Raw genomic sequence first — 17,748 nt, 5'->3', positions numbered from 1 at the left:
ACATTTTTCTTTACATACGTCGAAAAGTTGGTAACAATGCTTATATATAACCGGTTAACCGTTTACCATCCATACTGAATCTTCCTATTACCGTGTGATCTTGTCGGCATGAGAATATAGATAAAAATTAATAATAATTTTTACTAACAATTGTTATACTCGTAAAAGAGAAGAAACTTTAAGGTAATTATTAATACTTATTCCATACATTGTATACTGCGTAAATTTATTGTTTTCATTTGTTTTAAAGTATTATTTACAATTTCCCTCCTAAAAACACGTGTGTTCGGTAACCTACTTTATTTTTAAATTACTATTCAATCGTTTTACATGAACTATTTTTACTTATATTATTTATAATTTTAAACTTCTAATATATGTATATTGAATAGATTTTTTTTCTTTTAGTATATACATACAATATTTATACAGTAACTTAAACAAAAAATAATCGAATATGACTAAAGTTAAGCAAAATATAAAAGCCAGTTCTGATAATAAACCTTTAAAAGTCATTAAAAATAATGCTATCCATAAAAAGAAAAATGAAAAATTTGCAAACACACCAACTGGTAAGGTACATTTAATCAATGGAAACAAAATGCAGAATAATCAGAATAATTCAAATCAATTAAGTAATGAACAGAAACAAAAGAATGACTTTAAAAAGAAGAGTTCAGAATCTCTGGACAGTAAAAATGCTTCTCCACAAAATAATAAACAATTTCCAAAAGATAAAAAAAATTTAGCATATAAGAAGAATAAAACTGACGAATCTTTAAATGATACAAATGAAGATGTTATGCTATCAAATGATAGTATTACTTCACAAAATGATAATGATAAAGTACCAGATATCTTTGGACAAAGTTTGGCAGATGATACAGATGAAGATGATACTGATTTTAATGAAAATGAAGAGTCTAATGAAGATGACGAGTATGAATATAATAGTGATGTAGATAATACCATTTCACCACATAAAGGAGTACAAATGTTTAAAGGAGTAAAAAATAAAAATTCTGATTCTACTGAAGAAAGTGAAGATGACTATGACAGTGAAAATTATGATGATACTGATAATGATGACGATGACGATGACGATGATGACGATTACATGGATTCTTATGAAGAAGATGAAAAGGACATAAATAAATCTGAAGAAAAAAAGAAGAAAGTTGAAGAAGGTGATAATGACGACGACCAGGACAATGATGATGATGATGATGATGATGATGATGATGATGATGATGACGACGACAATGACGATTCTTTTCGTGATCTTTATGAAGAAGACGAAAATGATGATATGGATGAATCTCATCGCAGAACAAACATTTCACCTATAGGTAAAAATAAAAAGAAAAAAGATAGTTTTAATGAAGAAAATAACGATGATGAGGAAGACGATGATGATGAAGAAGATAATGAAGAGTCTACTCCTACTTTGAAAGATCTTTTAGCAAACAGTATTGTGGATGATGAAAATGATGAAGATTTTAAGGGAGACGATGAAGATGATGAAGATATTGACATCAGTGATGAAGAATCAGAATCTGAAGAACTCGAAATAAATAAAAGAACAATTTATATTAGTAATATTCCAAATATTGTAAAGAAAGAAGAAATAAAGAAAGTATTTAGACAATTTGGTCATATTGAAAATATACGGGAAAGATGTATAGTTCCAAAAGCTTTGATGAGGAAGAAAAAAGTAGCTGCTATAAAAAATCAGATACATTCTAAAATAGACGTTACTACTATGTTTGTTGTATATAAAACGGTAATAGCGGCTCAAAAAGCATTAAGTATGAATGGAAAAAAATTCGAAGGCAATTACTTAAGAGTAGACTCTGTTGATAAATTGAAAAAGAAACCCGATAATAAGAAAGCTGTGTTCTTAGGAAATTTATCTTTCAGTAAGTAATGCAGATTTTTCCATTTTCAAAACATATCTTAATATGTATTTGTCTAATTTCTGTTATTGTATTTAGCAATCAAAGATAATGATGTTTGGGAACACTTCAAACAATGTGGAGAAATTCATTCTGTACGATTAATTAGAGATACGAGGAAAGGTACAGGAAAAGGAATAGGATATGTTAATTTTCAAAGCGAAGATTCTGTACCTCTAGCATTAGAATTAAATGGATCAACTCTTCTAAATCGAGAAATACGGGTAAAACGGTATTCTACAGATGACAAATCGAAACAGAAATTTAAAAACAAGAATAAAAGATCACTGTCAGTAAATAATGAAGTTAATAAATCATCAAAGAAGTTCAAATCTAATGATGCAGATAAAACTACTCCAACAGTAAGTTTAATTATATTCCCTAAATTGTGTATATTATATTGTGTACTGAAGATATATTAATTTGTTTTCCTTTTTACTTTTTGTTATTTTTGTTATTTTTTATTTTTTTATTGTTACAGGAGAATAATAAAAAGAAATTGAAACTTAAAAATAAATTACACAAAGACAGTACACCGAATGTTTCAGTAAAAAAAACTACCATCTTTCAAGGAGAGAAAGCTACTGTAGAAAAGAAAAAGAAGAAGTCTAAGTTGGAACAAGAGAAAAAGAAAATGGCTGCAATACTTACTACAAAGTCCAAAAAAGTACAGAAAGTTTAATTTGATTATAGTGTGACTTCTTTTATGTATAAAATATCTTCAACATACAGAATCTTCTGCAGTGCAGATGTTTTATCATATTTGTACCAAATTTAAGTTTTTTGCAAATTATAAACATCATATAAACTAATTTTACAATGAATATTATCATCAGTGAGATACGAAGTTTATAACATTGTTCCTAGAAAATATTTATCCTTAAATCTTGTAAAGAGAATAATAAGATAATGATTAATTGATTTGTAAAAAATTCTTCAGAAACAAATAATTTATATCCTCTATTAATATAGTATCTCTATTTGAAAGTTGTATTTTATAATCATAAAAATATATGAAACAAATGATATATTTTCAGTACTACGTATATAATTTCATTAAAAAACAGCTGTTTGTTATATCTTGATTTTCGAGAGAATTTGTGAAGGTAATTTATCTGAATTGTTTGCAGCACAAGATTGACAAAATCTTTTAGTAAAAAATACACTGCATCCTAGACACACTGCTTTTTTGCAAATATTACAATCTCCTCCAATAACTAGAACATCTTTAGCAGTTAAATCAAAAGGATCTTTCATAACATAACATTCTTCTAAATAAGTGATATGTCGTGCGAAAGGAGGTTTTGAGCCCTTAAAATCAAAATATTCTTGTAAAGTACAGAAAGAGCATGAAAAGATTTCTTTCGTTTTTTCCTTAGACTCTTGGATCGTTGAAGTAGTCATCTATAAAAAAAAATTATAGAAATGGAGATAAGATTTAAATTACATTGATTGCATCGCTTTAATTTATTTCATGCTCATATATAATAATCAATAATCAATTAAAAGAATTATAAATTAAATAATTAAATTAAATTTTGTTATTGAGTAGAAATCCCTTCTTTTTTAGAGTCTCGTGGCCACCATGCAGGTTTTATTACTTTGATTGGATATTCTTGTATTTTAATTCGTTTAGCATTGAATGTTTCGCCTAGACGCATTAGTCCTAAGCCATGTTTATTATTATGTCCGCGATAATGACCTATTACCTTGTCAGATTCATCAAAGATTTTTTCATCATATTTAAAAGATATAGTTGGAATCTGATCAAATATGAAAGGTAATAAACGTTTTCTCACTACACCAGTGTGATATGTACGAGCTGTTAGTTCTTGACCAATATAGCAACCTTTCTGAAAACTAATACCGTGTAAATAGTCACAATTAATTTCCAGAGGTAATGGTTTGCCTGGTGGTAAATCATTGACACCTTCAGCAAGACCAATTTTGTATTTAAATTCTTTGTAGCTTAAACTATCCTCAGAAATAGAGATATTAGGATCTAAATATTTTATGATTTCGGATCTTTCAATATCTGAGTCAGCAAGAATTCTTAAGCCAAAACTTGATGATCTAGGATCTTGACATATTATAATATTGTCTATAAATTTGCTAGCTTTGTTATTTGTAGTATCACAGGGTAAAATAGAGGCTTCAAAAGAACTGTTATTTTCGCCATCAATGACCTTAGTTGGATCAAACATAGACCAAACTTTCATATTTTTATCTATACATAATATATCTATTTTTTTTCTTATCCTATACATCTTTAAATGCTTTTCTAAAGACTCCACTACTTCAGTATCACATTCTATGTAAAATACATTATCTTCTTTGCTTTTATACAAAATAGTATCGTATAATACTCTACCTTTGATATTTAAAAACAAAGAATAAATACTTGCAGAGCCTTCTTTAAGATATTCTATATCATTTGTTATCAAACCTTGTAAAAAGGTAGCAGATTCATGTCCACTGAGACGTAATATAGATCTTTTATTTAAACATTCTAATATTTTCTGTTCAGATTGTCGCGCATTTAATGCGATGGTTCGACTTTGTATTAGTTTTACATTAGCAACCTTATGCCTTTGTAAACAAATTCGAAAAGCAAACTTGCTAATGTGATTTAACGTCATTTTCGATATAATATGATTACTTTCGCAATAATTTTAAAATGCACCATACATAATTCAACAATCAAAAATGAAAAAGTTTACATTTTTCATATTAGAGTGTACAAAACTTACGTTACTCTTATTAATATTTTTTTCTATCTGAATGTCTGTTTGCCTGTTCTTCGTAACTGTTTTATCTGTAAATTATTAATAAAAATTAAATTCGTATAAATTAAATTCATAACACTTAACATACATGCATTCTAATGAATTTATTCCTTATACATATATAAATATGTTTTTAATTTTAAAACTTTATAGTAGAATATATAATAAGATCCTTTGATACATAACTAACCTATCTTTTGACCCAGAAGAGATGATGTGCGTCATCTGTCGGACGAAACTCCTATTACTAATGAAAAAAATTAATTCTTCTTCAGTGGTAACAACGTTACACCGCGTACTTTCAAATTCTAAAAGCATAGCCTTAAGAAATTTTTTATATATCATTTACAACGATAAAACGTTTATAATTTGTCATATTATCGTTCGTAATGAAAGAAATAAGTTCGAACGATCGATAGAATATGAAAACCAATCGAAAAAATCCGTAAGATTATATCGCAAAGTCGAAGAAAATGACAAGTCGCGTAGGTGGAGATCAACAGTATATTGTTTTCCCATATAATGGCTACGCTCGAATGAGACACGGACTTTTTCTCTCCGCTCCACACCAAGCTCAACAAGCTGGTCTCAACGTACAAAATTCTAGTGACTGTAGCCGACTGAAATGACAAAACGGATCCACGCGAGTGGATTATCGATGTAAACGAAGCTACTCTTCGGTTCGCATATGCTCCTGTCCATGTTGATAATTTTAAATTTGGTGAAGTGACAGTGACAGTGAGAGTGAAAAAGAGAGATAGAGAGAAAAAGAGAAAAAGAGAAAAATAGAAGCACAATAGGAGAAGAAACGTGCAGATCAGGTGGATATTAAGAGAATCTTAAAAGGTGAACGAAAGTGTGACCCTTATGGTTGCCTATCGTTGGGCGTTGGTGAACCTCCAATGAAGAACCATTGGCATGGCCACGCGACTGAGCCCCCGAAACTCGGAGGTGAACGCACTTGAGCAAAGGGGCTATTTGATCGGCAAGAAGATCGGACAGGTTGCTTGCTTTCTTTCATTAAATCAGGAGGAAGATTCCGTTGATATCAAAACTTTTCTCAATCTAGTCCCAAAACACTTGTCCTTGCTATCCTCCTATTCTTTTTTTTTAATCTGTTCTATCGTTTATATATGAAAAAGTAGATTCATTGATTTGTCAAATATTATAAAATCTGACATAATCGCTTAGGGTTCCTATGCGACCGTACACCTGGCTGAATATGTTGATGGAGCAAGTTCAAAAAAAATGCGATTGGCATGTAAGATCTTCGATAAGGAGAAAGCTCCACCCGATTTTCTCGAGAAATTTTTCCCTAGAGAATTGGAAATATTAACGAAGATTGAGAATCCCCATATAATCCAAGTAAGATACGTTCTTAATGAGAACGTTCGTACGAGGGGAATCCAAATTTGATTATTTAATTAATCAACATATATCGGTATGGTATTAATACGTAATTCAGGTACATAGTATATTGCAACGTGGGCCACGTGTTTTCATCTTTATGCGATATGCAGACAACGGTGATTTATTGGACTTCGTAACGAGAAACGGAGTTGTACCTGAGCAACAATCGAAGCTTTGGTTTCGTCAAATGGCCTCGGGATTGCAATATCTTCATAGCAAGAATATAGCTCATCGGGATCTTAAGTGTGAAAATATTCTCTTGTCGAGGAAGTTTAATGTGAAACTCGCAGATTTTGGTTTTGCGAGATTTTGCGTCGATCACGATGGTAGACGTGTTTTAAGTAAAACTTATTGTGGATCTGCTGCTTATGCTGCACCTGAAGTTGTTTCTGGTACACCTTACAACCCTAAGTTAGCTGACGTTTGGTCTCTCGGTATCATTCTCTTCATCATGCTGAATGCTTCGATGCCGTTCGATGATTCCAATTTGAGAAAACTTCTGAAGGATCAGATGTCACGGAATTGGGTATTCAGGTCTCGAGTACGCGAGATCATTTCCATGTCGGCGAAGAGCATCGTTAGACATATCCTCGAGCCGGACATCACCCTCAGGCTAACTCTCGACAGAGTACTTGGTCATGAATGGGTACGTACCAGAAAGGAGAAGACCAATTCTCTTGCAGGCAGACTCATTCATTCGGCACCACCCATTCATCAACAGGTTTGTATGAAATTATTTTCTTATATATAATATATTATATTATATGATATATAAAAAATATTGTATATAATATATATAAGAGAATATATATATATATGTATATATAATATACAATACCGGACAAATGTATATAAATGATTTTTATAAATTTTTATGGATAATTCAATGTATTAATATCAAACTAATAGATGGATTTATAGAGGGAAAGGGCGATAAATTATTCATATTAATTTTAAAAAATCATTCATATAAATTTTAATATAATACATATATTTTTCAAAAGTAAATAAAAATGTAATTGACACAAGTATTCGGACAAAATTTAAATATTAAAAAAATTATAAAAATAAACGTATGTTGATATAATTTATCAATACAAAACAATGAAATAATTTAATAGTTGATAGAAAATCCTTTAGAATCTATAACTGCCTGCATTCTTTTAGTCATAGATTTTAAAAGATTCTGTATTATAACAAGAGAAATGTTCTGTCATTTTTGGCGGAGTATTTCAAATAATTATCCAGTATTCCGAAATTTTTCTTTGCTAATACTCAATTTTAAATGTTGCTAAAAATGCTCAATCGGATTTAAATCCGGATTTTGCCAGGGCCATTTAAATGTTTACGGTGTTTCGATTTAAACAATTTTGCACCACACAAGATGAGTACTTCGGATCATTATCATCTTGAAATATCCAGTTACTGTTCATAACTTGCTTTGCATATGGTATCATATCTGTTTTTAATATTTCAATGTATTGTTCTTTCTTCATGATACCTTTAATATTCCGCAAAGGTTTAACACCTTGACCACAGAAGCATCCCCAAATCATGATATTCTCATCACCATGTTTTACGGTGATGAGAATATGGGAGTCGATAACGAACGTCATATCTTTTACCTTTTTATCCCCGCATCCACTGAATTCCATCAGAACCGAATAATTTGAATTTGCTTTCATCACTGAAAAGCACATTGTACCAATTTTTTATTGACCAATGAAGATGTTTCTAAGCAAATTTAAGTTGACCTAACCGATTTTTTTTTGTGATCAGTGATTTTCTTACCCCATGGCGTCCATGTAATTCGAAAGACGTTAAACGACGTTGCACTGTATGTTTAAATCATCACTTTCCCTCAAACTTTTAAGAATACCTATTGCAGTATTCTACGGATCAGCAACTGACAACCGTCTTATTTTTCTATCTTACCTAATAGATCTTTTTTTTGGTCATCTGGACTTAGATAAATTGTTTAAATGGTCTCGGTCTAGAAATTGTTTTTTAATACTATGCACGATTTGTTTTGCAATTTTAAAACGTCGTGATATAACAGATAATGATACACCATCGTTTAATGTTTTTATAATTTTGTCTTTCATATATTTTACCAAATTTCGTTTCATCGGACCATTCTAGGAAAAATAAAATAAAAATAAAAATAAAAATAAAATTTAACAAATATTTAAGATTTAGGCCACAAATTATATTTATAAATGAAATGTCCGAATACTTTTGTTCGTTAAGTTCAAATTATTTACTTCAGTTTACTTTATTTAAATCAGTTAAATTTAAATAAAACTTACTTTGGAAGATGAAGATACCACCATGCAACTTCTACACTAACTAACGAGGTATTAATATTAAACAATCACAGATCGGTACTTTCACAATGACACGAAAAAAAATAAGAACAAAAACATATTTGTCCAAATTTATATGTTCGGTATTGTATAAATTTTTACGTTATCTTATTTTATAATTACTATAAAAACTTGTCTTATTCATATTGTAAAAGAGCTTTCATTAGATAAATCGTCACTCATTTTCTGATACTCTATCTTATTACCGTTATTTATTAATAGACTTTCACGTTTACGTTATGTTACTCTACTTGAGAGACTTCAAAAACGACGATCGATTGTGATCGCTCGGTTATTCTAAGAAGATAAAAATTAATAAGGCATTTGAAAACGACTCATTTAAAATAGGTGAGCAGTGCTGGCGGTACCGTAGTAAATTCCGCTGCCAGAACTGGAAATCTTCTTACGTCGAAGGCTTTATCCCCGTTTAAAAATTCTGAAAATCAAGGAAGCACTGTCAAATCAATTGGAACTTCTGGAAAAGATTCACAACCACCCATTACAGTCGAATGATCATAATTATCAAGAATCAAAAATATCACGATGGGGAAATTTGAACCGAAGGCGTTTTACATATGTTCGCTCTTTGTTAATCTGACTATTACAAGTATTATTTTTAACGAGTATTATTTTTTTGATAACAATATATATATATATATATTTTTTTTATAAATAAACAAATCCATACGATCTTTCAATTGTGTCTAATGTGGACGGTGGCAAAAAGAAAAAAGAAAGAAAATAAAAAAAGATGTTGATCGTTTCAATATATTATTAATATTGAAAGATTAAAGATCGCATATGATCTATTTATTTGGAAATTTTTCATTCGGACATTTACTACAATTAAAGTTGACCTAAAGAATATCCTGGAATAAAGACAAGTACAATCACAATCGCAATTTTTGTTCATTAATAATTAATCAATTAAGTTTATTGTACAACTATAGTCTAATAACATACAAAACTATACTTTCTGGTTACATATACATATAACGTAATATCGTATATAGAGAATGTATAACGGTATAAGTAAATATATTTTAATATTAATATATATATATACATATATATATATATATATATATATATATATATATATGTGTATATATTTTTTTTTCTAATGTAAATTACACACACGTGTAAGATAAAGTTAAACGTATGTATGCAATCTACATTAGAAGGATAACAAATAATTTACAAAATTTTATGTCTCGCAAGGTACAAATCAATCTCGCTCGGTATCATTATAATAGCACCGTCCTTAAATTGGGAAACATATCGTGCCGTGAGAGATCGAGGAAACCGACGAGCGTTAATTGATGATTATTTATTAATTATTATTATTATTATTATTATTATTATTCCATACTATTCATGCACGATGTTTTTCGTATAAAAGTACATGTAATAGATTAAACATATTAATTGTGTGTGTGTGTGTGTGTATATATAAATAATCGTGAACGACAGCAGCATCGTCAAAATCCTGATTTAAAAATTACAAATCAGATCGTATTGGATTTTCGAATTTCGTGTAGAAAGATGATTTTCCAAAATAATTTTCAATGTCGTCCAATAAGCCTTTAGTCGTTTTTTTATTCTTTTCTTACATCAAAGAAAAGTGTAAAAAAGATTGTTATATTTTATCGAGTAAGTAGTATGCAAGCTTATTTCGTTTTTTTTTTTTTTTTTTTTTTTACTTTTAATCATCCGTACAGGTTGATAGGTGAAAAAAAATAAAAATAAAATAAAATAATTCGTCTTTCGTTATCGAATAACGTTAGTACGTTATATGATATATTATGATGCACAACTTACATCGAGAATAATGCTAATCTCTTGAGCGATCGCATTTTTACATAATTATTCTTTTGACGTTCAAGGACGATAAGAGATAAAACGTATAATATGTATATATATAAACGATCGTTGCGTTCTATCCATGAAGGCATTCCATGATTTGGACGATTCCATTCGTATGTCTATGTACACATCTAAAGCATATTAAACATATGAAACCTACTTGCAAGGTTATCCATATTTTTGTTTTTTGTTATTTTTTTAATTTTTTTCTTTTTTATAAATGTTGACTGGCAACAACGATTTCGTAGGATTTACGAAAAAAAAAAAATATCTCCTTCGATAACCTTTCTCGTCGTTCGTTAAAAGCATACTTCGAAGATCATCGATCATTAGAGATTTCTCATAGCCAGCCACCTGTCAATTTGTGGAACATTTCCTCATTCAATGTTTGATTCGCTTCTTTCGAACGCATCGACAAGAATATGTAACCGCCTATGAATTCATGTACGACTTTACAATCAGCTGATTGGCATTCGAAAATAATGTTCTCTTCTTCAAATTGTACCATCATGTGTTTTACTTCCCAATTTACGTTCCAAGCCTGGAAAGAGTGAAATCATCGAATAGATAAATAAATAAATTAGATAGATAGATAAATAGATAGATAGTTTATTAAAATCGTTCGTTTGTTAAAATATTTAGATAAGTTATCAAAAACAATTTAGATATAACAAGGAAACTTAAAGGATGATGACAAAGACAACTCACCTTCATTGTATTATACCTCCAAGTTTTCAAATGATCTCCACTGTGAAGTTCCATTCGCATTAGCCTGTTATTGGCAATACCTAACAGCTCGTCTTTACTTTTACCAGTGAATCTAACTACGAATAGAGATATACCATATTCCGGAAGTGATTGCCAAGCCTTGATGTAATTCAGTTTAGCTTCGACGAGAGGCAAATCCTTTACATTCGCGTGAGCTTCTAAGATCCTTTGAACCAGCTTTATAGAAATTGGAGAATCACGATTAAATGGATATGTTTGTTCGTTCGTTCGTTCATTTGATTGATCGATCGACTATTAAATTTCGATATTATCATCAAAAAATTGTATACCTTTCCTTTAAACCTCTTTACGAATCTCGGTGCAACGTAATCATCTGGTGTGATGTCCAATGAATTTGGGCTTATCGCTGGTGCTGGCGCAGGTCTCTGAAGTTGTAGGAAAGCTGTAATGCTGTTGACCTCGCTTTCATAAGACGCATCTGCAAGTGTACGACCTTTCGCTGCCAATCTACAAGCAGCCATCCATTTTGCATATTGCTGTTCCTAAATAATGAACATTAGAAATGAAATTGCTGTAGTATCTTGTCTCTTTTCAAATGTGTTGAGATGTTCTGTCTTTGTATTTGATTTCTTTCATAATTTTATGAAATAGAAATAAATTTTTATCGGAAATAAACATTTTTTTTTTACTCTAATAACAACTAAAAATAAATTAAACGATTCTGATCGCACGAATTTGTTTGTTTGTGTCACATTTATATCACAGAAAGTGACTTACAGTATCACATCTGATCCACATCTCGGTCATGCCTTCGGCACTAGGTACTTCCAACCTTATCCCGTAACGACCCTGAGAGAGATGAACATCGGGCGTGACCTCGCAGCCACGTAAACTGATGACATATGCCGGTGATTCCGAACCGTTGGTTTCCTCTCTGGTTTTATACAATCTTAGTTGTAAATCCTTGCACGTGAACCAGTATCTTTTGAATGCTTTCAAGGTGAAACGCTTTGGCTTGAAGAAACGCAGGTAGTCGCAAAGCTCTGGTACCTGCGTGATGTCACTTGGACCGTTATTAATATTGCTACCCTCGAGGGTAACCTGAAGATCCGTCAGAGCTGCATCTATGTCGTCCTCGACAGGAGACGAGGCACCGTTGCTATCATAACTTGATTGTGGCATGGTAGCCTGAAGATTTACTTGCACCTACGAGAACCATTTTTTTTTATTTTATAGCTTTCTCATGTATTTCCTTTCTTTGATCTATTTTTTGTATGATTAAGAATGATCAATTATTGCCCAAATCGTTTCATTTTTTAAACTATTTTTATGTCCTGTTTTGATTTTTTAATTCATTGTCTTTCCTGATCTTTTATATACTAATTAGATTATAATTTCATAATAATAGTCTAAAATATCATCATAATAATAAGGATAATTATTTTATGATCCTTATAGCTTTGTTATATATAATTGATTGACATCTTATCATATTTGAAGGAAATCGCGTAGTAAATCTTGCGAGAAAAAAGAAAAAGTAAATATTATAAGTAAAAGGTTCGTGCAAATCACGTTCGTTTAGTCGAGAGGATAGATAAGTCTCTTTATGTAAACAAGCGTCGTAATGATCAGATTCGATTTAGCAGCACTGCTGACGGATGTTTAGATTGTGAAAATAAGCGAACATCTCTAAACTTGTTCAATATGAATACCGATAATTCTTAAAAAAAAAAAAAAAAAAAAAAAAAAAGAAAAACAAATGTATGTTAAAAGTTAAAAAAATTCTTTTCGATAAATTTAATCTAGACAAATATTGAATGAGTCGTGAGAATTTTTCAGAGAAGAAATATTTCAAGGTTTACTGAAGGTTAGCTTCGAGGAAACGATTTCTCGATCGTGGTGAGACCATTAGCAACATGGTACAGCTGTAAAAGCATAAGAAAAAAGAAGAGAAAGCCGAACCGAAAAAAAAAGAAAAAAAAAGAAGGAAGAATGGTTATATAGGTATATAGAGGATTCTCCAATGTACCTGAAGAGCAGCGAACATGAGCATTTCTTCCTCGGTACAGTCAATCTCTTCGGCTAGAAGTTGCCATTTGGCTTGCTCGTAAATCATGTTGATTCTGACAGCATCGGTTTTCGGGTTTAGGTCGTAGAACGAATAGAACTTAAATTTGAGTCTTAGAGTGTCGTATTCACGTATACCCTGTTCCATGATCGAGAGAGATGAATCGAGCCAAGCTACGTTCATTCTTGCCCGTTCAACGAGACTCTTTGGCCTGATCAACTTCGAGCGTACTTCCGGTGAAATCGAAGCCGGACTTTGAGCGAGAGATTCGGATAGACCTCCGTTCAACGCTTCCAAACTCATCGTACTGTTATTTGCATTGAAAGATCCGGTACTGCCGAAACCCGACGAATTGTTATTTCTTTTCCATGTACTGGTGTGCTGAATCTGCAAATATAACGTCATTTTATTTGAGATACCAAAATTAAACATTTAATTATCGTTCGTGTTATTACGAATTGTTTTTAATTCTATATCCGATTAAGCACGATTCTAACGAACGTGACCACGATAATTAACATGATAAAAAATTACTGTCCTTTTGTTTTTTTCTGTATTATTTTTTTTTTCTTTCGTCGACAAAGAAAGATAGAGACCGGCTTTGATAAGGTCAGCATCGCGTTATTTAAAGCCATTCGCATAGTTTCGTTCTAAGTACGGTAACGTTACTGCCACATAACAATACTCGCACGAACAACGTATCGCGAACGTTATCGCTCGAGTTTTATAAAACTCTGATAATAATTGATTCTCTCCGCCTCTGCAATATACTGACCGATACCGGCGAACTGATGGGTGTGCTGTGATTTCTATTGCTGGGTGTGACCGGGGCACACATGAAGGGACTACTTTGGTCGAGACTGCCTGTCGATCCTCTGGGACTTTGACTCGCTGGTATAAAGGTATTCGTATCAGCTGGTACGTTCCAATGACCGTTTTTTTGATTTTCAATTTTCTTCTTCGATGGCAAATCTTTTAAATTGCATTTCAAATGAGAAGGTTCAAGTGGTTTGCAAAATGATAATTCTTCGGGATGTCTGATGCCTAAATAAATAAAAAAAAAAAAAAAAAAAAAAAAAAGAAATAACAATTTCAATAATGCTCATAGTAATTTTATATTCATAGTAATTTTCATAATGTTCAGAAAACTTGCCTAGTTCTTTGCAGAGATTGATCACGGCGTTGAACGTTTTTACCGAGAAATCTACCCTACAATCGACGGAACGCATGTCAGGTAACTGAACCCGAAGCGTTTTGTGCATTGGAGTGAAATGCAATAATGCATCCGCAGCAACGCCGTACTGATCCAATGTACTTCTCGTTCTTGTCAACCAGTGATTTCGTGCTGGCCACCATAACGCATGATCCGACCAGTCCATTGCGATATCTGAAATTTTTTTATATGTGATACGATTTTTATCAATGAACAAATAAAATTTTTTTATTAATAATCAATGATGAATTGTTAGGTGTACGTATTAGATTTTTGAAGTATAAAATTGAACGAATTTCAAGTGGAATAAAGGGGACAAATATTTCAGTGAAACGCGAAACCTTCGACGGAAATAATGTCTGTCTCTTCACCCTTTCGGCGCATTCCCGTATTTTCTTTTCCCCGTTCGTCGTCGCATCGCACGGACGATTTGTTCGAAAGAAACTAGCGGCGGGTCGCCCCCTCGTAAAGAAGAAGACGAAGACACGGGGTGGGACTGCATGTTGCGGTGAATGTCGTCGGACGATTCAAAGGTTTCTTTCTCTTTGTCGTCTCGAATGAAACTATGTAAAAAACGATCGAGCTCGTTCTATCAAGGATCCTCGCATTACTCACCATAGAAATCTCTTGCCTATTTCATTTTTTTTTATAAACGAATTCATAAAAACGTTTATAAAACCAATTTCAACAAAAAATAAATTTAAGAAAATAAATTCAGTGAAACTTTTTTAAAATGAATTAAGAAAACAAAAAACGGATTCTTATAAATAAATTCATAAAAATGAATTCTAACGATTTCATAAAATCTAATTCAGGAAAAATAGATCATAAAGACGAATTAAAAAAAAAATGAATTCGTAAGAAGGATTTCATAAAATTGAATTTATAAAAAGATTATCATGAAAATGAATTTGCAAAGACGAATTCACAAAGATGAATTCATAGAAACGATTCGTAAAATTAAATTCATCATAAAGAGAAGATATTCCTTTTTCGAAGAATAATACAACGAATTACGAATAGAAACAAAAAATACAAATAATAAAAGAATGATTATTTGTCTTTCTACGAGATATACATATTCTCAGTTGACAAGGCGGTTAAAAGAAACGACCCTCGGTGTATACTACAAAGGACTAATTCGGTAGCGAGCGGTGAAGGGTGAAACAGGAAAGAATGGGGTAGGTATAATTATTTGTTTAGAGTTTAATGAGTTCCCAGGAAACACCTCAGTCGTTTGTTTCTTTTAAAATGAAAGGGGGAATTTCATATGGCTTAGCAGTCGATCTCGATGATTGGTAAGCGGAAAAGGGAAGAGAATTCCGCGAGAAGATTCCACCCACTTCCATCATCTTCCTTTTCTATCTCCTCTTCAATCTTTTTCTCCTTCTTTGACCATATCTATCTCGAGATACCCACGTAAGAAATGAAATGAGTAACATGCTTTCACGGGACCGTTATGTCTCCTACGTTACAAAGGCTCAACGAAGAAGCTTCTTTCTGTGTGTGTACGTAATTCTCTAAGGAGGAAAAAGAGAAGGAGGTAAAGCAATAGGAGGATGAGAAGAATGAGGATGAGGAGGAGAAGAGTGTTTCTCCCCATAGAGCGAACAGCACGAACAGCACGATTCTGCAGCTGTGCTCTATAAATATCTCGCACGTTTTAGGCTGGCCAACTCAGCAACCACGAAGTTAACCGCTTGTTTCAGGGACCGGAGATCCTAAAATCCTCCTTCTTTAGTTACCATTGAAAAGAAAAGAAAGAGAGTGAGAGAATACTCTGACCGAGTGACGCCATGATTCCTTATCGGAGAGGATATTACCACAAAAAGAAACGCATTTATCGCTTTTTATGTCTCACATTATATTTTTTCCTTTTTCTTATTTTTCTTTTCTGTTTCTTTGAATCTTCGTAAGAATCAAAAGACCGGAATTTTAAAGATAAATATAAAGATAATTTCTCTCTCTCTCTCTTTTTATTTCTAAATAAACAAAATGATTAATTTCAATGATTCCAAACGATTATATTTGCGAGTAACTCCAATTGAGTCTCGGTTTATTGATAACGGAATTTAAAAATAATCCAGTGATCGTTAAATGATGCAATCTAAATAGTAATCAGTAATTTTTATTTTTATTTTTATTTTTATTATTATTATTATTATTATTATTATTATTATTATTATTATTATTATTATTATTATTATTATTATTATTATTATTATTATTATTATTATTATTATTATTATTATTATTATTATTATTATTATTATTATTATTATTATTATTATCATTATTATTATTATTATTATTATTATTATTATTATTATTAGTAATATTATTATTATTATAATTATTATTATTATTATTATTATTATTATTATTATTATTATTATTATTATTATTATTATTATTATTATTATTATTATTATTATTATTATTATTATTATTATTATTATTATTATTATTATTATTATTATTATTATTATTATTATTATTATTATTATTATTATTATTATTATTATTATTATTATTATTATTATTATTATTATTATTATTATTATTATTATTATTATTATTATTATTATTATTATTATTATTATTATTATTATTATTATTATTATTATTATTATTATTATTATTATTATTATTATTATTATTATTATTATTATTATTATTATTATTATTATTATTATTATTATTATTATTATTATTATTATTATTATTATTATTATTATTATTATTATTATTATTATTATTATTATTATTATTATTATTATTATTATTATTATTATTATTATTATTATTATTATTATTATTATTATTATTATTATTATTATTATTATTATTATTATTATTATTATTATTATTATTATTATTATTATTATTATTATTATTATTATTATTATTATTATTATTATTATTATTATTATTATTATTATTATTATTATTATTATTATTATTATTATTATTATTATTATTATTATTATTATTATTATTATTATTATTATTATTATTATTATTATTATTATTATTATTATTATTATTATTATTATTATTATTATTATTATTATTATTATTATTATTATTATTATTATTATTATTATTATTATTATTATTATTATTATTATTATTATTATTATTATTATTATTATTATTATTATTATTATTATTATTATTATTATTATTATTATTATTATTATTATTATTATTATTATTATTATTATTATTATTATTATTATTATTATTATTATTATTATTATTATTATTATTATTATTATTATTATTATTATTATTATTATTATTATTATTATTATTATTATTATTATTATTATTATTATTATTATTATTATTA

General features: G+C 29.5%; 4 protein-coding genes across 5 annotated transcripts in view; 2 read left to right on the top strand and 2 right to left on the bottom strand.

The window, feature by feature from the left end:
- The first annotated feature begins 37 nt into the window (after positions 1-37).
- LOC118439642 (uncharacterized) lies at positions 38-2,908 on the top strand. The gene is made up of 4 exons (XM_035861459.2): positions 38-183; positions 409-1,919; positions 1,995-2,317; positions 2,437-2,908. Exons 2-4 carry the CDS (start codon positions 458-460, stop codon positions 2,635-2,637), a joined length of 1,986 nt encoding a protein of 661 aa, XP_035717352.2. The 5' UTR covers positions 38-183; positions 409-457; the 3' UTR covers positions 2,638-2,908.
- A 499-nt stretch (positions 2,909-3,407) lies between these two features.
- LOC118439643 (iron-sulfur cluster assembly factor IBA57, mitochondrial) lies at positions 3,408-4,996 on the bottom strand. 2 transcript variants are annotated; one of them, XM_035861461.2, is made up of 2 exons: positions 4,932-4,996; positions 3,408-4,770 (listed from the first exon to the last, which is right to left on the bottom strand). In XM_035861461.2, the coding sequence occupies exon 2, from the start codon at positions 4,592-4,594 to the stop codon at positions 3,497-3,499; it is 1,098 nt and encodes a 365-aa protein (XP_035717354.2). In that variant the 5' UTR covers positions 4,595-4,770; positions 4,932-4,996; the 3' UTR covers positions 3,408-3,496. The 2 variants fall into 2 exon arrangements, with proteins under 2 accessions (XP_035717354.2, XP_035717353.2); XM_035861460.2 differs by having other exon boundaries at positions 4,830-4,932.
- A 663-nt stretch (positions 4,997-5,659) lies between these two features.
- Tssk (Testis-specific serine/threonine kinase) lies at positions 5,660-9,030 on the top strand. The gene is made up of 4 exons (XM_035861466.2): positions 5,660-5,743; positions 5,933-6,106; positions 6,207-6,872; positions 8,866-9,030. Exons 1-4 carry the CDS (start codon positions 5,660-5,662, stop codon positions 9,028-9,030), a joined length of 1,089 nt encoding a protein of 362 aa, XP_035717359.2.
- Positions 9,031-10,187: 1,157 nt separating this feature from the next.
- Positions 10,188-17,748, bottom strand: part of LOC118439641 (unc-112-related protein) — a 36,072-nt gene continuing 28,511 nt past the window's right edge. The window contains exons 2-8 of the mRNA XM_035861458.2: positions 14,334-14,567; positions 13,956-14,224; positions 13,142-13,567; positions 11,890-12,318; positions 11,442-11,654; positions 11,092-11,328; positions 10,188-10,924 (exon numbers count right to left, since the gene is read on the bottom strand). Coding sequence (XP_035717351.1) covers positions 10,724-10,924; positions 11,092-11,328; positions 11,442-11,654; positions 11,890-12,318; positions 13,142-13,567; positions 13,956-14,224; positions 14,334-14,567 — 2,009 coding nt within the window. The 3' untranslated portion in view covers positions 10,188-10,723. The remainder of the gene's footprint in view (positions 10,925-11,091; positions 11,329-11,441; positions 11,655-11,889; positions 12,319-13,141; positions 13,568-13,955; positions 14,225-14,333; positions 14,568-17,748) is intronic.

The sequence above is a fragment of the Vespa mandarinia genome, chromosome 2, assembly GCF_050613455.1.
Source record: "Vespa mandarinia isolate Hongniang chromosome 2, ASM5061345v1, whole genome shotgun sequence".
NCBI lineage: Eukaryota > Metazoa > Arthropoda > Insecta > Hymenoptera > Vespidae > Vespa > Vespa mandarinia.
Note: the sequence above shows the minus strand (reverse complement) of the source record. Positions and strands in the feature narration are given on the sequence as shown.

Coding starts and splice junctions, on each gene's coding strand:
- Tssk (XM_035861466.2), top strand. CDS start 5,660: ATGGCCACGCGACTGAGCCCCCGAAACTCGGAGGTGAACGCACTTGAG. Junction 6,107..6,206: donor AGAATCCCCATATAATCCAA/GTAAGATACGTT, acceptor TACGTAATTCAG/GTACATAGTATATTGCAACG. Junction 6,873..8,865: donor CACCACCCATTCATCAACAG/GTTTGTATGAAA, acceptor CATTTAAAATAG/GTGAGCAGTGCTGGCGGTAC.
- LOC118439643 (XM_035861461.2), bottom strand. CDS start 4,594: ATGACGTTAAATCACATTAGCAAGTTTGCTTTTCGAATTTGTTTACAA.
- LOC118439642 (XM_035861459.2), top strand. CDS start 458: ATGACTAAAGTTAAGCAAAATATAAAAGCCAGTTCTGATAATAAACCT. Junction 1,920..1,994: donor CTTAGGAAATTTATCTTTCA/GTAAGTAATGCA, acceptor TATTGTATTTAG/CAATCAAAGATAATGATGTT. Junction 2,318..2,436: donor CAGATAAAACTACTCCAACA/GTAAGTTTAATT, acceptor TTATTGTTACAG/GAGAATAATAAAAAGAAATT.